Below are 22,199 nucleotides of genomic sequence, written 5' to 3'. Positions count from 1 at the left end.
CTGTGGTGTGGAGAGCCCGTGCAGGGAGCCCACAAAAGCTCCCACAGAAAGGCTGCTGCCAGGAAAGCCAATTTGGTGTAGTGCAAGCGGTGTATGTCCTGTACTCGTGGATGGACTCGTCTTCTCTAGAGCGTGCCTGCAGGGGCACCTGCTCATCTATCTGGGTCTTTGCTAACACCCATCCTATGCCGTTCCCCGGGCTCAACGAGACCCAGTATGTGATGGGGCTTGCAGGAGGCTGTGGGGTGCAGGAACAGGGAAGGGTTGGAGAGCGCAAGGATATAACCAGGGCGCTGTGCTGGCTGTCAAACCCTGGGCTGCAAAGCAGGAGACAGATGGAAGAGGAGGTACCTTCTCCCCGCTATGGAAGGGGACTTCTCAGCACATCCCCACGGGCAGCACCAGGGCTGCTCGCAGGGACGAGGGTCCCAAAGCAGGCAGGAGACAGGCAAACCTGCCCCTCAGTGTGAGGCCCCATCCTGCCGGTCCCTCTGCCTTCCCCCTTCTGGCCCATCCACCATGCGAAAGAGTCTGTGACTGAAATCTTAATGCTACCAAGACACAGTAATTGGCACCAATTAAATTGCTACATTCATGTTTGAATTGCTTTAACTGGCGAGACACACTGTCTTATTTATACAAAAAAAATATGTTTGCTTGCGGGTTTGTCTGAACCGGGGCCAGCAGAAAATACACCATTTCGAGCCCTGTTCTCTGCAAGCACATTCTCTGCTCCCAAACTAGAAGTCACCTCGGTTTCAGCCTTTGCCAAGCAAATGGTTGCAGAACAGAAACCCTGCTTTCCTCGGGGCTGAGCGCTGCCGGCATCGCAAGAGGGGTCCCCTCCTCTCTCCCTGCAGGCAGCTGCCAAGTTTCCCTCTCCAGCCTGGGAGCTGTTTGGGAGAATATAGTCTGATTCTGGAATTCCTGGTGCGGGGAGCAGGACTCGGTGCCCATTTTAAAGCTGCACTCAGGGGAGGGCAGAGGGTGCTGGCAGCTGCCAGCCCCAGCCCTGAGTCCTGCCTCAGCTTCTCTTCTGGAGGATCCATGGAGTTTTGGGGGCAGGAGATATTTGCAGAACATGGGTGCAGAAGGGAGCTGATTTTTGCTCTGTGAGGGAAGAGGAACCGCTGGAGGTTATTAAGGACCCTGCATGCAGAATGGCAAGCACGGCTCATGCTGCGTGGCCAAAGCACATAGGAAGAGGTTATGTGAAAGGGAGGCATCCCTTGTGCAACCCGCAGATGCACAGGGAATGCGTTAGCTTCCTGCACCCCCTGCTCCAGAAAGCTCCATCGCTGCCCCCAGGTCCTGCTGTTATAAGGAGGTGGGGGCCAGACCCTCATCATGTGGAATTGCCTGCTGGGGGTCTGAGCGCAGCTTGCCAGCCGGCAGAGGGGGAGGCATGGGGTGGGGGAGGCACGGGAGGAGGGTGGCTGACCCCAGCGCTGCAGCTCGGCTGTCCCTGCAGTCCTGGTGCTGGGTGCCACCACCCTGGTCTTCCCACCCCACAGGTGAGCTTAAGGAGGAGGGGGCAGGATCGGGCCCTGGCACCAAGAGCTGCACCAGCAGCTGCGTTTTGCTCCCTCTCAGGGACCCAGAAGTAGCAGGGCCAAATGAAACACAGACCCCCGCTAAAAGCAGCCTCTGCCCTTTGCACCCCACAACTACCTGGCCCCATCCTCTTCTACCCTGGCCACAGTTTCAGGCTCCTCTCTGGGTCCTGCAGATGGGCCAAGTGTGCCCTGACCGCAGAACTGGTGAGTGCCTAATCCTGGCCACGAGAGCCTAAAACCCCAGAACAAAGCGATTAAGCTCGGGTACCTCGCAGGCAGCCGAGAACAGAAAAGCCAACGCATCCATGCAGATTTTCTCCTCCTCCCTGGCAGATCCACATCTCAGGGAAATTTTCAGAGGAGGATCAGGTTGCTCAACCTTCACTGGAATGTGGGGCTGGTAAGATCACAACTCTCTGACTGCTCCTAGGGCTTTGCAAACCCCCTACATCCTCCTAGGGCTCAGGATGGCTCTTTTTCTCCTCCTGCCTCCATCAGCTGATGATTAGTGGTTAATTAGAGCCAGCCGGGACCTTTGGCTCCAGCCCTGGCCCCATTATAGCAGCCACCCTCAAACAGTGACTGTGAGCAGGTGATGGAGATGCTGATGTGCTGGGGACTGTTTTCCTCCTCATGTATACCTTAGCAGAGTGCTTCCCTTGAATCGCTGCGGGAAGGCAGCCACCGCTTTCTGGCAGCCACGGCAGAAGAGCGAGGAAAGCTCTGGGGGTGCCAGGACACGGGATGAGCAGCCAGGATGGTGCCTGACCCTTGGTCCGACGTGCCCTGCTTCCCCTCTCTGTTCTGCCAGTGGTGGAAAAAAGCAGCAGGCGAGCGGATGGGCTCTGCTCAGAGGCAAGCCCCATCCAGCCCCTCGTGCTTGGGAACTGGGACCCCCGAATATGCCAGTTTGGGGGTTGGAGGGGCCAGAGAGTTCTTTCAGTCACTGCTGCCAGCCAGCCCTGAGGCTTTGCTAGCCGGCCAGAGAGGCCAGCGGTGAAGCGATGCAGGGAGCTGCGTGGGTCCTGGCCCGTGGTTTAGGTGCCCTGCAGCCACGCTCATAACTCGCATTGCTCACATGCTTGTGAAGCAGCGTGGTGTGTTCTCCTGAAAATGTCTTTGCTGTCGGGGGCAATGGACAAGTTGGGGGATGGTCACAGAAAGCCCCGGCTGGGCTCTGTTGCATCCTTTAGGGCATCCTGCTGGTGAAGGGCAGTGGGAAAGGCTGAAACGCTCCCAAGGGGCACGTTTGTGCCTCCCCTGGGGGGTCATCGCACTGCAAGGGGTGAGCCCCGAGGCTGAACACAGCCCTACTCCCCACACCCGGCGTGACCACCCCCGGTCGTGCACGCCAGACTTCAGGGCTGTGCTCCAAAATGCTGGCGAGCCCCCAGCACCACCATGGACCAGTCCCAGCACTGCCACAGACCAGTCCCAGCACCACCACGGACCAGCCCCAGCATCACCATGACCCTGGCACCCACCGGCTGCCCTAGGGAGACCAAGGGGGGGCAGGATCCAGCCGGGGCGAGGAGCGGGGTACGCAGCAAGGGACAGCCAGGCATCACATCAGCCTTGCCCGGCACGTGGCAGCCGTTCCTCCCGACACCCCCATCCCTCCTTCCTCGGCCCCAGGTGAGCCCTGGTCCTCGCCCAGGGTTTTCCCACAGCCCGGGCCAAGATTGCAGGCTCCGGGGAGCAGCCCCCCCGGCCCCCAGGGCCCGGCCTTTCCTCCGAAAGCGGAAGCGGGGGAACATGCGCAGCCGAAAGGGCCACGAATACCAACACTCGGGGCTGGGGGATTATTTATAACGCTGGCACCTCTCCAAACAGATGTTTCATTTTATTTTGAACTTGCACTAAACAGGTCACTCGTTTCGTCCGTCTCCCATGGGCTTAAAACGGAGGGGGAAAGCGGGAGGGATTAGGGGTGAGAGAGCAGGGCTCGCCGTGGTCCCACGTCCCCCTGTGCCAGCTCCTCACAGCGACGTGTTGCAGATAGATAGCCCGCGGCTGGAGGTTTGCTGGATCGCTTGCATGCACGTCGCAGTCGCCCCGCGCTCGGAGAGGGAGGATGGCCGCAGCCAAAGCGGGGCTGCGTAGGGCTCGCCACCCCACCCCATTCCTCACGTGGCTGACCCCAGGGCTGCTGAATCACGCCGCCGGGGCTCAACATGGACTCGTCATCCTCCCCGGCAGCCTCCCCCCCCTGCTCTGGAGTCACGGTCCTCATTTTCAGCTTTCTGACAGATGTTATCAAAGCCTGCGATAGCCCGTGGCAGGCTGGCCCAGAGGAGGCTGGCTGTGGTAGCTCGTGTCCTGCCGTCTGCTGCAGGACCAGCACCCTCATGACCACACAGCCACCTCCTCCAGGTGCCACCAAAGCTGGGGACCAGGATCTGGGGTCCTGGGCCGGGGCCCCGGTTGCACCAGCCCCGTTATCTGCAGCAAAGGCAGGCAGGAGAGCCGTCCCTGCCTATGGGCATGGTGGCCCTGCGCTCGAACTGCCCCAGAGGTGGCATCTGCCCCTGCTTTGACCATCTCCTATAGAGCTTGGTCCACACCAGGGTTGTGGCTTTAATCACGTCTTCACAGACCAAGGAGCTCTGGCAAAACCACTCAGAGGGTTCAGGCATTCGCAACGCTGCCTGTGAGTGCTTGTAAAACCTCACCTCTGCGTGACTAAAAGAAAACCCCAAACCCAGGCGTGCTGCAAACTGGCACCCAGGGCTCTCAGCACCCCTTGGTCTCACCAGCGCCTGGGTAAAGCCTCAGGACCCCCTTGGCGCTGGCAGGTGGCTGGGCGAGGAGGGTTTTGCCCCTAGATGTTCATCCCTTGGGCAGGGATGGCCTGTGGGACCCCGGGGACTCCCCAGCCCCTCTGCTCCTCAGCCTGGTTTCAGATTTCCTACCTCTGTGTTTTATCAGCAGCTGTTTATGAGCCTTGGGACGACAGGCTCCCCATGTGTGTGCCCTGCCTAATTCTAGCCATGTGCTGGGAAAAAGAAAAAGGGCTCTGTGATGATAATCTGGCCTGTGAGTAAACATGGTGTCATGGGAGCCGAGGGACCCCAGAGGAGAGATGTTGCAACTCCAGACGGTTCCAGCCAAAGGAAGAAAAAAAAACCCGCTCAGTTTTATTTAGATTAAAGGGTGGGAAAGAAGCAGTTGCGGAGGATGAGGGGAGGGTGGCAGAGGAAAACAGGACAAGCCAAGGAGTTTCATTGCTGGACAAGCAAGGCTTGGGTTTCAGGGGTCACCAGCCTTTGCTCGAGGAGCTGTTTGCCTTCAAAAGCGGGGGATGGTGCCCCCCCAGCCAGGAGAAGCCCTCACTCCCTGGCTGTAAGGGCACTGATCATGGGATCCATACGGGGCTTTTTTTATTGCATACGGGCACCCATGATCTCACTTAATGACTCAGATGCGCTTAGACAAAGAAGAAATAAAGTATATTTTACTTCCCGCTAATTTGCACCAGATGTCCCTGGCCTGCTTGGCAAGACGGCAGGACCAGTGAGCATTGTGGGAGCGCCTGGAAGCGCAGCCCCAGCAAGAAAAGGGGCTAGAAATAGAAAGACAGAGGAAGAGAAAGGACCGGCGGCTGTGTGAGAGGCCTGGCTTCGCTTCTCCGCTCCTTCCTTTGCCATGGTCGTGCTGCCGCCAGCCGAGATGCTCTCGCGGGCTGGGCCAGCGGCCAGCACCTCTGCCCAGCATCGCCGGAGTGGGGAGGCTCAGGCAAGGGGAACACAGCCAGGGGAGAAAAGCAACACGGGGCAATGGATGCAGGAATTGCCCCTGGAAATGCAAATGGTATTTGCTGAGAGGGGGCTGTGTGCCCTGATTTCCAGAAGACGGCACATCCCCTTGCCGGTGGTCGATGGTCTGTAGGGACCAGAGCTCCTTCCAAGGTGGCTGTCAGGGCAGCCATGGCTGCTCTTCCCTTCCCTGTGCACCAGCTTTGCAGGCTGGTTCCCACCTCCCACAGCTCTGGGGGTGCTTGCGGGACACCCAGACTGGTTCTCTGCAGGGCATTAGTGGTTGTGGAGGAAAGGTGAGAAACGTGGTCTAGGCATGCTCGGGAGGAGGGCAGTGGATCAGGAGGGTCTCCTTGGTGTGGATGCCCATCTGTGTAGATCTCTCATGGTTTAAGGCAGTTGCAGGGCTAGAAATGGTCCTGTCCTATGTGATCAGTGCTTGGGGATGGGCAGCATCGTGTGATGCTCGTGCCAGCAGTGGCTGCCACACATGCTGAGGTGCTCTGCCATGAGCACTGCACTGCACACACGCTGGGAGCAAGCACAGAGGGAAGGGGGCTCAGACGTGTGGCAGGGCACGCTGAGTGAAGTCAAAGGAAATTCTTGTCTCGCTACCCAAGAATAATCAAGACTGAGCCCACACAACATATTTTGGGCATTAGCAAAGGCATCTTTGGCTTACTAGCACCCTTGAACTAGAGGTAGGTCTGGAGCGGGGGAACAGTAATAAATCAAGAAGGTCCGGTGATGCTTGAGCTCCTTAGCAAGGCACTGCGGGGTAGGGAGGAGTGGCAGAGATGGCTGAAGGATGGTCCTCCCTAAATAAAGGTGGGACCATCTCCAGCAGAGGCTGGATGTGGCTCTTGCTTGTATCCAAAACCCTGGGCGTAGCCCTGCTCCCGCTGCAGAAATTCCTGTCCAAGTTCATCAGCCACAGAGGCATCAGCCCCCGGCCGTCGCTCACAGCAGTGAGTGGGGGAGTGGGAGAGGAGGCGGAGGAGAAAGCTCAGCTGTCATCAGATTTGGGATGCAGGAGAAACGGGAGCGGGCTGCTCTGGAGAAGTTGCAAAGTCATGAGATGGGGAATCACGAGACTTGAATCCCAGTCCTGGCGCAGCCGTGGCCGTGCCTCGTGGCCTTGGCCGTGCCGTTTGACCTCTCTGCTCTGGCCCTCTCGCCCATGTTCTGCCTGTGAAAGCACGGCTCCGTGGGCCGTCAGAGCCCGGGGTGTCCTCTGCACAGTGCTGCTGCCGCTCAGGGATGTCGAGGTGCCCCCGTTTATCCCATCGCCCCATGCAACACACTGCAAAAACACGAGGCTAGAGATGCTCAAAGAGGCTTTCAGCAGTGCCTGGCCCCAGCCAGCTATAGGACACTTTCCTTACACCAGTGCGGCAGTGGGCTGGGAAACCCAACAGCCCTGGAGCTGGCTCAGCTCTCCCTCATCTCGCCTGCAAACACGGCTTGCCGCTCTCCATGTCCGGAGGAGGAGCGACCGCCGAGTGCATTCCTGCAGCCACGCGTGCAGCATGCTGGCCAGGCTGATGTGATTACAGAGGAGAGATAAGGACAATGCGGTTGTGTCACCAGGCAGGGACGGTCGCCTGTATCTGTGTCTCATTTGGACTCAAAACCCTCCCAGACATTCACGGTCCTGTGGTGCCCAGCTCCCAGCCTTGCTGGGCGGCAGCGCGGAGGCGAGCAGAGACACGTCGTGCAGGCTGGCGGGGAGCCGTCCCCCCCCGCGGCACTCGGAGGAGCCCCAGCGTGGCCCCGGGGACCCGAGCTCCGGGGAGAGTGCAGCCACCCCACAGGCTCGTGGGGCTGAGTGTGGGCGCGGGGCTGCATCGCCCAGCCAGCCTGGCCTCCCTGCAAGCCAGCTGACCTCCTGTCTCCTCTTCCAGCCAAATTCCTCTTTTAGAATAATAAACAGTGCAGCTCAAGAGAAAAGCTCCCTGCCCTGTTGGGCCAGGGACGTCTTGCCCTCGCGTGACGGTGCTGGAGAGGGACAGAGGGAAGGTCTGTACCCGTGCTGGTGGGGAGGAGAGTATGGTGAGGGGTGTAACGTGGGGATGGAGAGCTGGGACTTCAACTCGGTGGCTGCAAGTGGGAGGCTGCTGCGGAGCTGCAGGGCTGAGTGAAGGGCACTGGACGCGGCATTGCTGCAGGACCTCCCTGGCCTCCTGCCATGTGCCAGGATGGGTGGAGGCAAATGGTGCCAGGGCTTGAAAATGCTCAGGTCCTAGCCTGTGGGAAGGATGAAGCAGTCCGAGGGATCCATGGCACCCTGCTCACCCATAGGGATGGGAGGAGACAATCCAAGGCAGCTGTGCATCGTGTAGGTGCCTTGTTTGGGTCCCTGGGTGGGATAACGTCTGGGCACCTGCTTTTGGATCACTGAGTGGGGCTGCACCCACCTCAACTTCTCCTTGTCTGGCACTCATAGGGTGCATCTTACTGCTCTTGCTGAGAACAAAAGCTGAGATTGAGGAGGGAAACAGCAAGTGCTCTCAAGGCTGGCAGTGAGCTGGATGCATTTGCATCCCTTATGAAATGCCTGTGTGCACCCACATGTGCAAGCACACATGTCCCTGTGACAGGGTGAGAAAGGTTTGTCCTTCTGCTAGCCAGGCTCAGTGTGCATCCTGCAAGACAGGCAGAGCTCAGCATCTCCACGCATGCCTCTCACCCTGGCTAGAGCAGACAAACAAGGGAGAGGTCACCACTCTTTACGAGACGTTGCCACCCTCCCACTCTGCTTGGGAAGCATCTCCAAGAGAAATGCCTTTCTGCAAAACCAGCAGCTTTATTAAAACCAGCTATGAACACAGGGGAGGCGGCCAGAGGCAGCAGGCGGAGGCTGCAGGGCTCTCACTGCTCACTGAAGCAACACCCATGCTAGCCCAGCACCAGCATGCACCCGCACCCAGCTCCCTGGCTCCAGCAGAGCAGTGGTGGAGTGGTGGATCCTGCAGAGATCACTGGTGGAGTGAGGGACCTATCTGTGTGGGTAGAGGAAGCCACTATCTCACCTGCAACAGGACTAACAGTGAGAGCCGTGAAGCTGGACAGGCAGCTAAAAGCTGAGCATGAGCTTGGGAAGACCTTAGCTGCTGGCAGGCAGATATTGGGGTGGGGGGCGGTGAATACAGCCTGGCTTGTGCATGCAGGCAGGGATGGGTGAAAGGAGAGGATCCCAGTTGTTGCTTACAATCTTGAACATTGAATAATGGATGAATCACACACCTTTGTAAAGGAGAATTGGGAAACAAAGCTAATTGTTCTCATGGCAGTGCCTTGGGGGGCAGCGAGATTAGGTTGTCCATCCTCCTCTCTCCTGCAGGTTGGTGCTCTCTGAGGGTGTGTGCAGTGAGGCCACATTCATTTACAGCCTGAATTTCACCTTGGTCCTTTCATCCTACCCACCCCCAGCTCTTCCCCGTAAATGCTCTCATCCCCCCTGGCAAATGCAGAAGAGAGAAGGAGTCACAGAGAGTTTTTCTGGAGGGGGGAGAGAGAAGCTGCTGAATAAGCTGGAGACCTGGAAGGATTTGCTGGTAGATCAGACTTTTGTTGAGCCAAAGCAAGAGAATAATAAAAACATCTGACAAGCACACGTCATTTACAAACCATTTCCTCCTTAACATCAAGCAGACCAGGAGGCCACTCCAGAGCCAAGAGGCAGCAGAGCCGCTCAGTAAGAGACAGTGCCTGGGGCCAGGTCAGCAAGTCCAGATTGCCACTAGCCGTTCTCGTGCCTGGCAAGCAGCTCCTCAGAGCACTGTGCCGGCATCACAGGGGCTTCTCCTCAGGGTCTGCCTTGGGAGCAGGTTCAAAATGCCTCTGGCACTGGGAGAGAGGAGGTGGCCCAGTGGCAGGGCCACTGATTGCAGCATGGCTGAGCCGTGAAGTTCAGCTCCATGCGGGAGCATCCCCAAGTTCAGGACTACTGAGCTCATTTCCCCCAGCTTTGTCCAGGCACAGAGGAAACCTTTTCTCCTTACTCTTCCCCTCGTTAGCATCCTCATTTTGCTTTTCCAAAATACTTATCCCCCTCCCTGCAGGTGCGATGGGGAGGGTTACCTGTCACCCCATTACACGGGGGACAGACCCCGCTGCTCTTAGGGACCTCTGGCCTCATCTCTTCTGGGCTGTTGGTTTGCACCAGGGAGGGCTGAAAATGCTCTGTGGGAAAAGATTTCTTGAGAAATGTCAATAAAAGGGATTTTTAACTAAAAAGCCTCTTAAATATTCCCTTTAAATATATATATATTTAAAAGTTAAATACAAAGAACTCAGGGTTTTGTGGGGTTTCTTTGGGCTTGTTCTATTTCATCAGAAGGAGCAGAAAATGTGGGAGGGTTGGAGGGAGATCTGTTTTCTAGCAAGTTTTATCTCACTGGGACTGAGGGAAGCAAAAACTGAGGGGAAAAAAGGCAAGTGGTAGAGCAGAGGGAGGGAGGAAGGCAGGGCTCTGCAGCGGCGGGGGGGGGAGCGGCATTTCGAGCAGAGATGAGCAAGAGTTGACACAACTGCTGGAGCCTCCAGCAAAATCCCTGTTTACCAGCGGGAGGTGCCTTAGAAACAGCTCCTTCTGCAGATCCAGCGTGAGAGGGAACCAACCACCCCACCGGGAGGGAAAGGCTGAAAACTGGAAAGAGACGGGAGGTTTCTGAGGTGGAGAAAGGAGCCCGGGGCTCGAGTGAGGGCTCAGGGACCCCCCTTGCCTAGGGTGGCCGAGGGACCCCTCCTCTGCCGGCAGTGCTGCGCTCATCTCGCTTTGCTCTTGGCAGGATTCAGTCACTGAGCCACGGAGCCCGCCATGCTGCGCCCCTCTCTGAAGACATCTCTCTGGCTCCTCATCCTCACCGGTGAGTGCTGTGGCTGGGGAGGTGTGTGCAGGATTGGGTCCTGCGTGGGGATGCTGCCCTGGGATGCTTACTGCGGGGCAAGGGGGAGGAAAGGAGCAATGCCGCGGGGAGGCACAGGAGTGCACAGCGCGCTCCAGGCACATCTGTCCCTCCTAATGACTCGGGTCCATGGCTCATGCCGACCCCATCCTATGGCTGGGTGGATGTAAAGTCCTCACCTGCTTCATGCTGATGCACAGCTGGGTGGAAGGAGGAGACCTTTGCAGAGGGAGCGCTGCCACGGGCGCTCAGCCCTTAGCAGACACCCGAGAACCCACATTAGCTGGGCATTACGGACACCCCCACAGCGGGAAGGATTCGGTCAGACCCCATATATACAATAACCACCCACAGCAAGGCAACGGGGCACGTGGCCGCATCTGGGCTATTTACAGCATTGCTGTGAGTCCCTGGGGGCTGTCCCCAGCTGTCCTGCCCACCCATGGGGACACCAGAGAAGAGCACATGTCCCAGCCCCACTGGGACATCTAGGCAAAGGGTGAAGCGAGGAAGCTGGGAGAGACACGGGGAGCCATTCAGGAAGACCTTGCCTGCTCTATTGCTTCCAAAGGATTTCCTGCAAGGTTTTGCTTTCATTCCTTTTTCACTTTCTTGTAAACCGACATTGTTTCAGCCTAGTCTGTGTCCTGTCTGACACTGTCCCTGTGGAGAGGCAGCCAGCAGAGCAGTGAATTGCTTCATCTCCTCCTCTCCCCCTTGCCTGCTAAATGCATGGCCTTTCCAAGCCTTTGAAGGTGCATCCAAGACCTATCTCTGCCTTTACGGAGACAGGCTCATTTTGGGACCAGCAGTACTATCTATACCGTCAGCTCCCAGGTTATCTAGACCACTCACAGGATGTATAAAAGCCAAGGAACTGAGCAAACATGCGGGGGAGGCCCAGGTCACCCCCATTTCCAGCCCCGTCCTCACCAAGGGTGCCCCTTGGGCTGGGGCAACAGCATCACGGCATGGCTGCCTCCCAGCACAGCCCTGTTCACACCCACAGTTTAAATGGCTGCCCCAAATCCCTCCTGAGCCAGCCTTCTGCTCCTCACTGCCTGATGACACTGGGCAGCATTGGGTGGCACTGAGGGTGCCGTTACCTTGCAGAAAGGTTGGATGGGGGCAGACGTAGTTAAAGCACAAAATGGGGGTTTCTCCACCCAGCATTGCCACAGACAACATGGGCAACTTTGAACATTGCTAAACCCCGTGATGTCTTCTTTCCTCTCCAATAAGGGTTTCAGGAGGTACAGGGAATGAAGGGTGACCCACCAAGGCCTTGGTTGACAGGACACTTCTGAGGAGAGCACGTGTTTGTCAGTGGTGGGTGGCTACACCAAGGAGGACAAATCCAGGAAGGTTATTTTTCAGTGTAAAGGCTGACACTACAAACCAAGTACATTGGCATGACATTGTGCTCCAGTGTGCTTCTCCTTGGATTTCAGAGGTCTCATCTCCCTTCTCTCCCAGGTCTGCTGGAGGTAACGTCTGGGGGCAGCAGGCTGCATATTGAACCCAGAGATGCTGAGCTTGTCCTTGGCCTCCACAGCACCTTCTCCCTCTTGTGCTATGGGGACAGCACGCTGGTCTGGGAACGGGAGGGTCAGCCCCTCGCCGCCTCGCTGGAGCAGAGAGATGGTGTCTTTGTCAGCAACCTCACCCTCAGGAACGTGACAGGCCGTCACACTGGGGAGTATGTGTGCACCTACAGCCCTGACCAGGCTCCAGAGCCAGCAGAGAGGAAAGCCCTGTACATCTACGTTCCAGGTAGGGGACAGCACATCCTTGTCTCTGCATTTCCATGGGGTTTAGCAACCAGGAGAAAGAGGGCTTTGAATTATCATTCTATCTCCAAGAACCTGGACTCCCAAAATCCTTTCTCCCACTGCAGGAGAGCCCTCATGGCAGGTCATCTGGCTGTGGCATCTCTGGTACGCCAGGTCATGGGAGAGACCCACGTGTGGTGTGTTGGGACAAGTGGTGGGGGAGGCAATGGTGCTAAGCGGCAGCATCTGGGTCTCACCCTCCTGGGAGTGGTGTGGTGATCCTACACCATGGGGAGTAAGTGAAGAAGCATCCCACCAGTCTGGAGACAGAGGACTGTGTTGGAGCAGTCCTGGAGGAGCACAGAGCAGCCCTGCTTCAGCTTCAAGCAGCTTTCTGCAACCAGTGTTCCCTCTCTCCCGCAGATCCTTCCCTAGTCTTCCTCCCCACAATCACCTCCGAAGAGCTCTTCATCTTCATCACAGGCTACACAGAGGCCGTCATCCCATGCCGCGTGACCAACCCACAGATGCAGGTGACCCTCTACGAGAAAAAGGTGGAGAACCCCATCCCAGCTGCTTATGACCCACAACAGGGATTCAAAGGCTTCTTTGAGGATAAAACCTATTTCTGCCGGACAATCGTGGATGACCAGGAGGTGGATTCAGACACCTTCTACGTCTACAGGATCCAGGGTGAGGTGCCATTGTCTTAGCACCTTACCTGTGCACCTGCTGTGGCTGTTCCTTCAGCCCTGTGGCAGGGGAGAGCAAAGCTCTCCCTCTGTCTCCTTAGTGATGCCCCTCATCAGTTTGGAGGCTGGATTTAGTCCTGTTTCCGTTAGATAATGGGTTCTGCCAAAGTGTCAGCTCCACTCCTCAGGGAAGAGACTTTCCACTAGACCAGTCCACCCAGGATAAATGTTCCAGGTACCCACTCATCCCTTCCTTAATTTTTCATTCCTTTCTTTCACCTTTCCCAGTCTCATCTGTGAACGTCTCCATCAGCGCAGTGCAGACCATAGTCCGTCAGGGAGAAAACGTTACCCTGATGTGCACCGTGAGCGGCAATGAGCTAGTCAACTTCAACTGGGATTATCCCCGCAAGCAAGTGAGTGCTCCAGCCCCACAGGCTCCAGGCAGCAGCTCCAGCCTTCGCCCAGATGTCCCATGGCAATTACTTGTCAATATCCCTATTTATAGGAAGCTTCACCCCATGGCAGAAGCTGTGGGATGATGCTGCTGCCACACAGGGAGGCTTGATGGGGAGACCCTTGGATTAAGGCTGTCTGTCTCAGTGGCCTCTGATCGGTGCATGTTCCCTGTCCCTGTGGCAGCCAGACTGGGGTCCTCTGCCCTCTCCTCCTCCCTCCCTGTGAGCCTGGCTTTGTAGCTCCAGTGGCAGAACATGCTCTTGAATTCTGAGACCTTATCTCCTGTCCCCGTTGTGCAGGCAGGGAAGACTGTGGAGCCGGTGACCGACTTCCTGCCCGGATCCACCCACGAGATCCGCTCCATCCTCATCATCCAGAATGCGGAGCTGGAGGACAGTGGGACTTACGTCTGCAACGTCTCTGAGGGCTACCATGAGAAAACGGACCGAAAAGACATCACAGTCCACGTGATCGGTGCGTTGCTTCCCACGCACCCAAAGCCAGCAAATGATGTGGGCGTCCAGGCAGGATGCCCCAGAGTGACACCCTCTTCTCTCTGCACAGCCTCCAGCTCTCTCCCCTCCGCCCTAAGTAACCATGGCAAAAAGCCAACCCTCACCCCATGTCACCCCTGCCCACTTCTTGGCTTCAAAACATCCCAAGCCTTGTGACCCTTTAAGACACTTGAGGGTACGGGTAAGAGCTCTTCTGCACTGCACAGTGCCAAGGCGATGTGAAGTCATATTGTCACCTCCCATCCGCATCTGTCCTTCTTCCGTGTAATTCAAGGGAACCTGCACCATCTCCACAAGATAGCGCATTTCCCCCACATGCTGCCTGCCCCACGAGCCCCTCTGCTCCAGTGTGGCTCTGCACCCGCACTCCCCTCGGGCACAAGCCTGAAGCCTTGGGGGATGGATCTGGAGCTGCCCCACCACTTCTGGGTGCTCGGAGTGTTTTGTTCCAGATCCGTGTTTGTCCAGAGGGCTGGAGAGAGGGTTATTTCTCTCTCTGACCCCCCCCCATCCTTCCTGCCCCCTCTCAGAGCGTGGCTTTGTGCGCTTCCACACCCACCTGCCCAGCACGGTGTATGCCGAGGTCCACAAGAGCCGCACCATCCAGGTGGAGGTGGAGGCCTACCCACAACCCAGCATTGTGTGGCTGAAGAACAACAAGACGTTGACCATGGAAAGCAGCAGTGAGTTCACCATCACCAGCAGGAACCTGTCAGAAACCAGGTGAGGGCCCATCATTCTTCACTGGGTTGCTGGGAGGGGATAATTCACAAAGCAACCTCCAAATTGCTGGTTGGACATGGTTGGTGGTTGAATGCCTTTCCGTGAGTGGATCTCGAGCATGCCTCGCATGGGTGGGAGCTGGTTGCCTCTGAGCAGTGTGAGTCCCCAGGTGCCTTCCCACACCCATCACTCCGGGACTGTGTCTCCTCCAGGTACCAGACGGCTCTGGTGCTTGTGCGGGTGAAGCAGGAAGAAGGAGGATTTTACACCATCCGGGCTTTCAATGAGGATGATGAGCAGGAGCTGTCCTTCCATCTGCAGATAAATGGTGAGGATGGGCATGCAGACATGGGGCTGAGGAGCGTGGGGGCAGTCTCAGGGGACGGCTCCATCCTTTGCTGCAGGACCCTCAGGTTGAAGCCCTTAGTCTTCGGACTACAGCTCCAAAGCGGTTTTGGTTAAAGGAAGAGCATTCAAGCAAGAAACGTGCTCATTTGAAATATCACACACTTGGTCTCAGAGCAAGGGGGACAGGGAGGCAGTGCAGACACCCGCAGCCTGGCCTTCATGCCCTGGCCCAAGGTAGTAAATGCAGAAGTGATCGTGCAGCTCTGATGTCCAGGACTTTGCCCTGTGCTCGCCTGTGCTCTCCAAGCAAACTAGATGGGGGCAGGTCTCCTTCATAACCCCCTCAAACCTTTTTTTGCTTTTAGCTTTCAAAAATAAAACAAGATTGGTGTGATGAGTCCTACCTCACTGTCTCCTCACCCCCAGGCCATGTCAGGGGTACAGTGGAATCATGTTCCCCTTCCATCATGCAGTCAGAAAGGAAGATTAATTCCCGTCACTGTCTCTTGGTTTCAGTGCCAGCCAAAGTGGTGGATCTCAAGGAGAACAGCAGTACCAGCAGTGGGGAGCAGACAGTAACATGCTCTGCTGAAGGCATGCCCCAGCCAGAGATCAGCTGGTCTACTTGCAGTGACATCAAATGGTAAGTGGATGCCCATGGGAATGGCTGGACTTTCACATTTATTGGAATAATAGACTATTATTTTATTGTATTCTGCTGGCCCACATGCCTGGGCATCCCATGGTGGTGCATGGCCCCAGATGCCTCTCAAGTGCCTTTATCCTCCCCCGGACCAGGTGCAGCACCAAGGGGCAGCCCACCCGGCTGCTGGGGAACGAGTCCGCAGAGATCGGTCTGCAGACCAATGCCACATACCACGCGGAGCTGCAGGTGTACCGCGTGAACAGTACCCTGCAGCTGCACAGGGTGGATGAGCCCCTGCTCCTGAGATGCACCGTGCAAAACTTCCTGGGCACCAACTCCCAGGACATCACTCTGGTCCCACATGGTGAGCACTGAGGGAAGTGTTTGAGCCAGTGGTGGGGAGTTAGACTTTTCTCTCTGTGTCTCCAGCCTGGAGGTGCTGGGAGCCAGGACTGTCCTCTGATGACTGCAGTCCTCGGAGGCAGGAAACCTGGGTATTTCTGCCCAAAACGAAGCCTCCTTTGGGTTGGCAGGAAAGGCTGCTCCAGGAGGAGTCTGAAGCCCTTATGTCCACTGGCCATGGACATCCTCTTCCCACCACTGGCAGGTTAATTCCTCCAGGGAGGCAAGATGAGAGTGCCTGAGCAGGTCCCTGGTGTCTTGTTATTAGCCCGCGGGTCACTAGATGGTGCCACGGACTCGAACATCCACGCGTTGAGCATCCCAAATATGAGGAAGGATGGTCTAAGCCCAGGCCCGGAGCTGCCAGCTCTCCCCCAAGCAAACCAGCCCCTTTAGCTCCTTACACAGTCCCATGGTCAAACCTCTCCCAAGGCAGCAAGCCCTTCAACAGGCTGTAACAACCCATCACCCCATTATCACTGGCGTGCTGGCCCTGCAAGCGTTGGGCAGGTCTGCCCAGGAGGAGAGGTCAGGGACTGCCCACACCCAGAGGAGAGCTCAGGGTCGATGTCTTGGGGGGAGGCGTGTAGCAGGAGGGGAACAGTGGCTAGAGGAGGGAAAGGGAAGGCTGCAGGGACCCCTCTGCGCTGCTGTCCCCTCCTTTCCCCAGGGTACTCAGGCCATGCAGAGGTGGAGGAGTCTGACTGCTGTCCCTGTTATCGTTGTAGCCTTGCCGTTCAAGGTGGTCATCATCTCTGTCATCCTGGCTTTGCTGGTCCTCACCGTCATCTCCCTGATCATCCTGATCATCCTGTGGCAGAAGGTAAAAGAGGAGAGTGTCCCCAGGCTACCGCAGTGGTACCCCCATGTTAGGGTGGCTGGGAAGAGCAAAGCTGTGAGCTCCTGCTGGCATGGGCTTGACGATGTCCCACCTGTGCCAGGGACCATGGGCCTCTATCAGCCTCTGCGTGCCCCTGGCATCTGTAGGCTAGACAGAGAATGAGGCAATGGCTGCAGGGACTAAATGCTCCCTGACAAAGCCTATCCACGTCCCTCATGCCCTTTCTGACCCTCAGCCTCTTCGATCTCTCTTTTCCCTTTGTTCCCCTTTCCAGAAACCTCGTTATGAAATCCGCTGGAAGGTGATTGAGTCAGTCAGCTCCGATGGGCACGAGTATATCTACGTGGATCCCATGCAGCTCCCTTATGACTCCAGCTGGGAAGTGCCCAGGGACAAACTGGTGTTAGGTAAAGGCTCTGCAGGTCCCACTGATGGACCCTCGGGGTCTGGGGGTGATAGGTTTGGGTTTGGGATCTCCAAAAGAGACCAACCCAGAAAAGGCACAGAGATCCCTGGAGATATGATGTGGTGGTCCTGGGATGGGGGACCATGGTGGGAGGCCAGCTGCCCCTTTGGCATGAGGCACTGGGTTATTCCTGGCTATCCTTTCTTGCAGCTGGCAGCTCCTTCCTTTCCCAGCCAGATGAAAACCAGCCCCAACCCCAAACACCATAGCTCATGATCACCTCCATGCCCACAAGGATGACCTCAGCAAGGCTGGTGTAGTTTCAGACAGGGGACTTGTCTTTTCCAAGCTCCTTTCCTCACCCCTCCTTGAGGACCATCACCAACTTTATCTCCTCACTGTTTCTTTGCAGGACGTACTCTCGGCTCCGGTGCCTTTGGACGTGTGGTGGAGGCAACGGCTCATGGCCTGAGCCATTCGCAGTCCACCATGAAAGTGGCGGTCAAAATGCTCAAGTGTGAGTTGTCCTCCCATCATACCTTCCCCCGTCCCAAAGCTGTGAGGCCGAATGGTGCGAATGCACTCCCATCCTTGCCCTGCCGCTCACACCAGCTCTCCCCAACAGCCACTGCCCGGAGCAGCGAGAAGCAAGCCCTTATGTCCGAGCTGAAGATCATGAGCCACTTGGGACCTCACCTCAACATCGTCAACTTGCTGGGGGCTTGCACCAAAGGAGGTAGCTGAGCCCCGGGTGCCTTGTCTCCTCTCCCTGCTGCCTTGAGCTGTGCTGAGGAGGAGAACTGTCCTCAGAGAGAATAACTCCTGTTTTCTGGTTCAGAATGATTCACCCTTCCCCTAGGAAAGCCTCCTGGGGCTCTGAAATCCTTTCTTTCCAACCTGACTGAAACTGAGAAGGCATGTTTCTGTTAACCCCCGCCTTCCTCCCCAAACACAAATTTCAAATTCCAAAAATGCTCGGTACCAGAAAGATGGCTTTTCCCCCTGGCCCTGCCTACATATCCTGCAATCTGATAATGTCCCTGTGGGATGAAATTCACTGCCCCAGGGAGCAAGGGAGGTCGAGGCAGGGCTGACACGGGTGCTCTCTCCCACCAGGGCCCATCTACATCATCACCGAGTACTGCCGCTATGGGGACCTGGTGGACTACCTGCACCGCAACAAGCACACCTTTCTGCAGTCCTACGGCGAGAAGGCACGGCGAGAGGCAGAGTTGTACGGGAACACTGCCAAGGAGGACCACGTGCAGAGGTACCTGGAAAGCAGCACTCTCCTCCCTGGTGCCTACCCCATCCTAGCCCCCACCGATGAGGGAGGCTGGTACTGCCAGGAAGGATACCTACATTTCCTCCAGACCAGTACAATAAACGCTGGCCCAGCACTGGGACACAGCTGGCCACTCTGTTACCTTGTGAGACCAGCCCATGTGACAACCAGCGACCTCCAAACAGCTCCTGGCAGATGGGGAGTTAGCAGAGGCAATCTGTGTGTCCTGGTTAGCTAGCACACACACCGGCTGCTCCATGCCAGCTGGGAGTATTCCCTGGCATCGTTAACTTTATTGGCATAACCATAGCTATGCATTGAGTACAGAGATGAAGGTTTCCCAGCATGTCTTAACCCTTGGAGATCTCAGGTCTGCATTTTCAGGGCAGGTTGCACTGCTACCAAGCTTAAGGGAGAAGTGCTAGAAGGAGTGCAGTTGCACAAGAGGTGCTACAAGGAAAGGGGAACAGTTCTTTGTCCAGTTGCCAGCTATAAGGGATGCAGGCACATGAGCACAAAGAAACAGTCCCATGGGAAGTTAGAAAGCAGCATTTCCTTCCAGCACACCAAAACAATAGTAAAATAGAGCAGTGTTAGGACATCAGCAGAGCTGCCCCCTGCGCTTTCTGCTTGAAGGCAGCTGAGATCCTCCTAAGCACTAAGCACAGTCTCCCAAGCCCCTGGGGACATGCCCCACAGCTCTGGCGATGCAACAGGATTCCCTTGCCCAGCACCAGCACGTGGAAGGCCTCAGGATGCTGCTTCCCAGATGCAGTTGTTGCTCACTCAAGGGAGAGGTGCTCAAGGTTGCAGATGTTTGCTGATTCAAACTGGGAAGGTTTAACTGTGGACAGAGGGTTGTGTCCTGCCCGCTCAGTTCAGCCTTCTCCAGGCCAGTCCGAGAACATGCACAGCCAAGGTAGAGGGTTTTCCCTGCCCACTCTGGCTTGGGTCTCGCACCTTCCTGCCCTGTGGGTGCCTGTGGAGCTGTGTGGCCCTGGGTCCCCTTCCTGCCCTCCCCAGTGCTGAGCTCGTGTGCTGACCAAACCTGTGCTCTGCCAGGCAAGGTGAGCACGAGAAGTTTCAGCCTGTGGGAAAGGACACCTGGAGACCTGTAGAGGAATATGGCAGGGCTGTTTAAAGCTAGCACTGAGGACACTGAGATGTTAGGTGGTGGAAGGAAGTCTCCAGTGCCATTTGCACTTCTCTGCATGCATGATGCAGGGCTCCTTTCCCTGCTGTGTGGGACATTTCAGTGCTGGGGCTGAGGGTTCAGGAATTGCAGTCACACAAATCATTGCCCTCATCCCTCGCGTCTCCTCCTCTCCTCTGGATCTGAACAGCCTCTTTGCTTCCCCCCATAGTCACCTCTCCTTGTCTGTCGAGAGTGACGGGGGCTACATGGACATGAGCAAGGATGACTCCCTGGATTATGTGCCCATGTCCGACATGAAGGGTGAAGTCAAGTACGCTGACATTGAATCCTCTAACTATGGCACCCCGTACGAGCTGGACAGCTATTCCCCATCAGGTAACAGCTCAGCCACAGTGGGAGGGAGAGGTGCTTGCAGTGTGGGTGCTGGGTGCCTTTGCTTGCAGAGACAGATGGTCCATATTGCAAAGGTCACCTTTGGGATGAGTCCAGCAATAGTGGCAGATGCCCTCACAGTTGGAACTCCCGGCTCTGTCCCTTTGTTACTGGAGGGAGAGCAATCCCCAGTGGGTCCTTCCGCTGGCAGGCAGCCCACAAGTGTGCTGAGTAACGCACACCAACACTCATCTCTGCTTGCCCTCCAGCTCCTGAAAGAACAGACCGGGTGACGCTGATAAACGAGTCTCCGCTCCTCAGCTACATGGACTTGGTGGGCTTCAGCTTCCAGGTGGCCAATGGGATGGAGTTCCTGGCTTCCAAAAACGTACGTATGCTGGCTGGTCCGTGCTGCCTGCAGCGGTGGAGGCCAACAACGCTCTGCTGTGTTCTGTGGTCAGCTTCCGCTCACTGTCCCTCTGTCCATGCCAACCTCCTCGTGGGAGAAGTGGCCATGCAATTGAAGAGCTGCTGACCACTTCTCTTTGGAAACACAGCCCTGGGGATCAGCATGACTACATTTGCACGTGATAGCTAACCCTGGCTTAGATCGAGCTTCAGACCTCAAATTCCCTAACTCTGAGCTCCTCCCAAGCCATGTGCAGCACAGCTGTGGTGTTATATCATCCCTATTTACCGGGATGACCAAACAGTGATAACCTCCCTGTGCTAAAGCACAAGGCACTCCGCAGCAGAGCTACTACTCTCCATGGACACCCCTATTGCACCTCATGCTCTGAGCCCCCTAGGCCTCATCAGAAGTCCTTATTTAGTGGAAATTAGGCCACCACAGAGGACTAGGCTCTGGGATATCCTAAGGTCTGCCGTAGTGCAAGGCAGGCAGTAATATAGTTGGACCATGTGAAACACCACACAGGGCAGGGCTAAGAGAAGGGGTAGGGATGGCATCAATGACGTGCGGAGAGAAATTCCTGGCGCTCTGCCTCCAGCCAGCCAGGCTGATCCCCAGAAGTGCATGGTCAGTGCTCCCCCATGGAGCACAGAAGAGGAGCTCCCAGCTTCCCACAGCTTCCCACAGTCACGCTTTAAAGTGGCGTAATATCACCATGCTCACTAGTAGCATCTGGCAGGGTCTTGAGCAAACCTTGGGGCTGTTCATATGGAAAACATCCAACATGCTGGCAAACCAGGAGGCACAAGCTAGGCTGGTGTAACTCTGATGTCTTCAGTCTGCTGGGCTGGATTGTCCAAACAGAGATGGAGACATCCCCTCCTTGCCAGCCTGCTAGCCCACCAGCCCCCTTGCTTGGTCAGGCCCTGGCAATCCCCTCTCTGCTGGGTTGTTCAAATTGCCCTTGCCAGATTTGGATGCCTGTTGCTGTCATGGGGGGTAGCAGTCCAGACGAGCAGCAAAAATGTGGTAGCTCTGCTAGTGGCTTTGAGCCATGGTTGTCCCTTCAGGAGGAGGAGATGCCTCAAATAATGTGTCCCTGCAGCCCCAGAAATGGACTAGTGCTGGAGCTGGGCTGCTTCCTTGGGCTGTCTGGGGTCCCCTCGCAGTGACAGTGCCCTGCCTTCCCCCCCTACAGTGTGTGCATCGTGACCTGGCTGCCAGGAATGTCCTCATCTGTGAGGGGAAGCTGGTGAAGATCTGTGACTTTGGCCTGGCAAGGGACATCATGAGGGATTCCAACTATATCTCCAAAGGCAGCGTAAGTACCAGGAGCCATGCAAGCCCCTTCTTCCCAGGGCTCTGGGCCTGGCACCCCCTGTATGCTCCCCTCTGTGAGTTGCCTGTCCATCACTGTGCCCAGGGGTGGTGACAGGGCAGGACTCCCAGGAGATGGTATCAACAGCCAACCATCCTGCACCTGATGTGCTCTGCACACTGTGGAGTAGCAGAATTGCATGCCCGTATCTCTAGGCTCTTACAGAAGAACCTGGGTAGCAGCAGCAAAACTAAGGATTGTGCCCTGTACAGCCCATCACTGGCAGCAGTGCTGCATCCCTTCCCTGCATGGCACTGAGTACGGTCCTGAGCTGCAGGCAGGAGGAGTCCAAGGTTAGGCAACTTGACATTGCCGCAGTGAGTCACTGGCCACTCTGGGAAGAGGTTCACAGACTTCTGCTCTAACCACTAGACCACAGGATAAGAGGAAGTGTTTTCCTGCGAGCAGCTACTTTCCAGAAAGACATCTCCAATCTTTCGAGGCAGGAGAGGATGAGGCTGTAATTGAGCTTCCCCAGAACCTCCTCTGTGACTTCAACAACAGCATCTCCTCTCCAGCCCTGGGGCATTTGGGAACGTGCAACCCCAAGCAAAGCAGGCCATGTAATTCC

The 22,199-nt window shown here is 56.5% G+C and overlaps 1 protein-coding gene across 2 annotated transcripts in view; it reads left to right on the top strand.

The window, feature by feature from the left end:
- The window catches only part of PDGFRB (platelet derived growth factor receptor beta), a 34,824-nt gene that overhangs the window by 4,463 nt on the left and 8,162 nt on the right, over positions 1–22,199 (top strand). For both annotated transcript variants that reach the window (XM_052816646.1, XM_052816645.1), the window contains 17 exons: positions 10,105–10,182; positions 11,698–11,994; positions 12,417–12,686; positions 12,974–13,101; positions 13,444–13,618; positions 14,190–14,382; positions 14,595–14,710; positions 15,247–15,373; positions 15,529–15,740; positions 16,507–16,601; positions 16,894–17,026; positions 17,438–17,542; positions 17,651–17,761; positions 18,142–18,295; positions 19,675–19,841; positions 20,108–20,226; positions 21,449–21,571. In XM_052816646.1, the coding sequence (XP_052672606.1) occupies positions 10,134–10,182; positions 11,698–11,994; positions 12,417–12,686; positions 12,974–13,101; positions 13,444–13,618; positions 14,190–14,382; positions 14,595–14,710; positions 15,247–15,373; positions 15,529–15,740; positions 16,507–16,601; positions 16,894–17,026; positions 17,438–17,542; positions 17,651–17,761; positions 18,142–18,295; positions 19,675–19,841; positions 20,108–20,226; positions 21,449–21,571 (2,574 nt within the window). In that variant the 5' untranslated portion in view covers positions 10,105–10,133. The remainder of the gene's footprint in view (positions 1–10,104; positions 10,183–11,697; positions 11,995–12,416; positions 12,687–12,973; positions 13,102–13,443; positions 13,619–14,189; positions 14,383–14,594; positions 14,711–15,246; positions 15,374–15,528; positions 15,741–16,506; positions 16,602–16,893; positions 17,027–17,437; positions 17,543–17,650; positions 17,762–18,141; positions 18,296–19,674; positions 19,842–20,107; positions 20,227–21,448; positions 21,572–22,199) is intronic.

Source organism: Harpia harpyja, chromosome 20 (genome assembly GCF_026419915.1).
Source record: "Harpia harpyja isolate bHarHar1 chromosome 20, bHarHar1 primary haplotype, whole genome shotgun sequence".
NCBI lineage: Eukaryota > Metazoa > Chordata > Aves > Accipitriformes > Accipitridae > Harpia > Harpia harpyja.
This window is presented reverse-complemented; position numbering and strand designations above follow the sequence as displayed.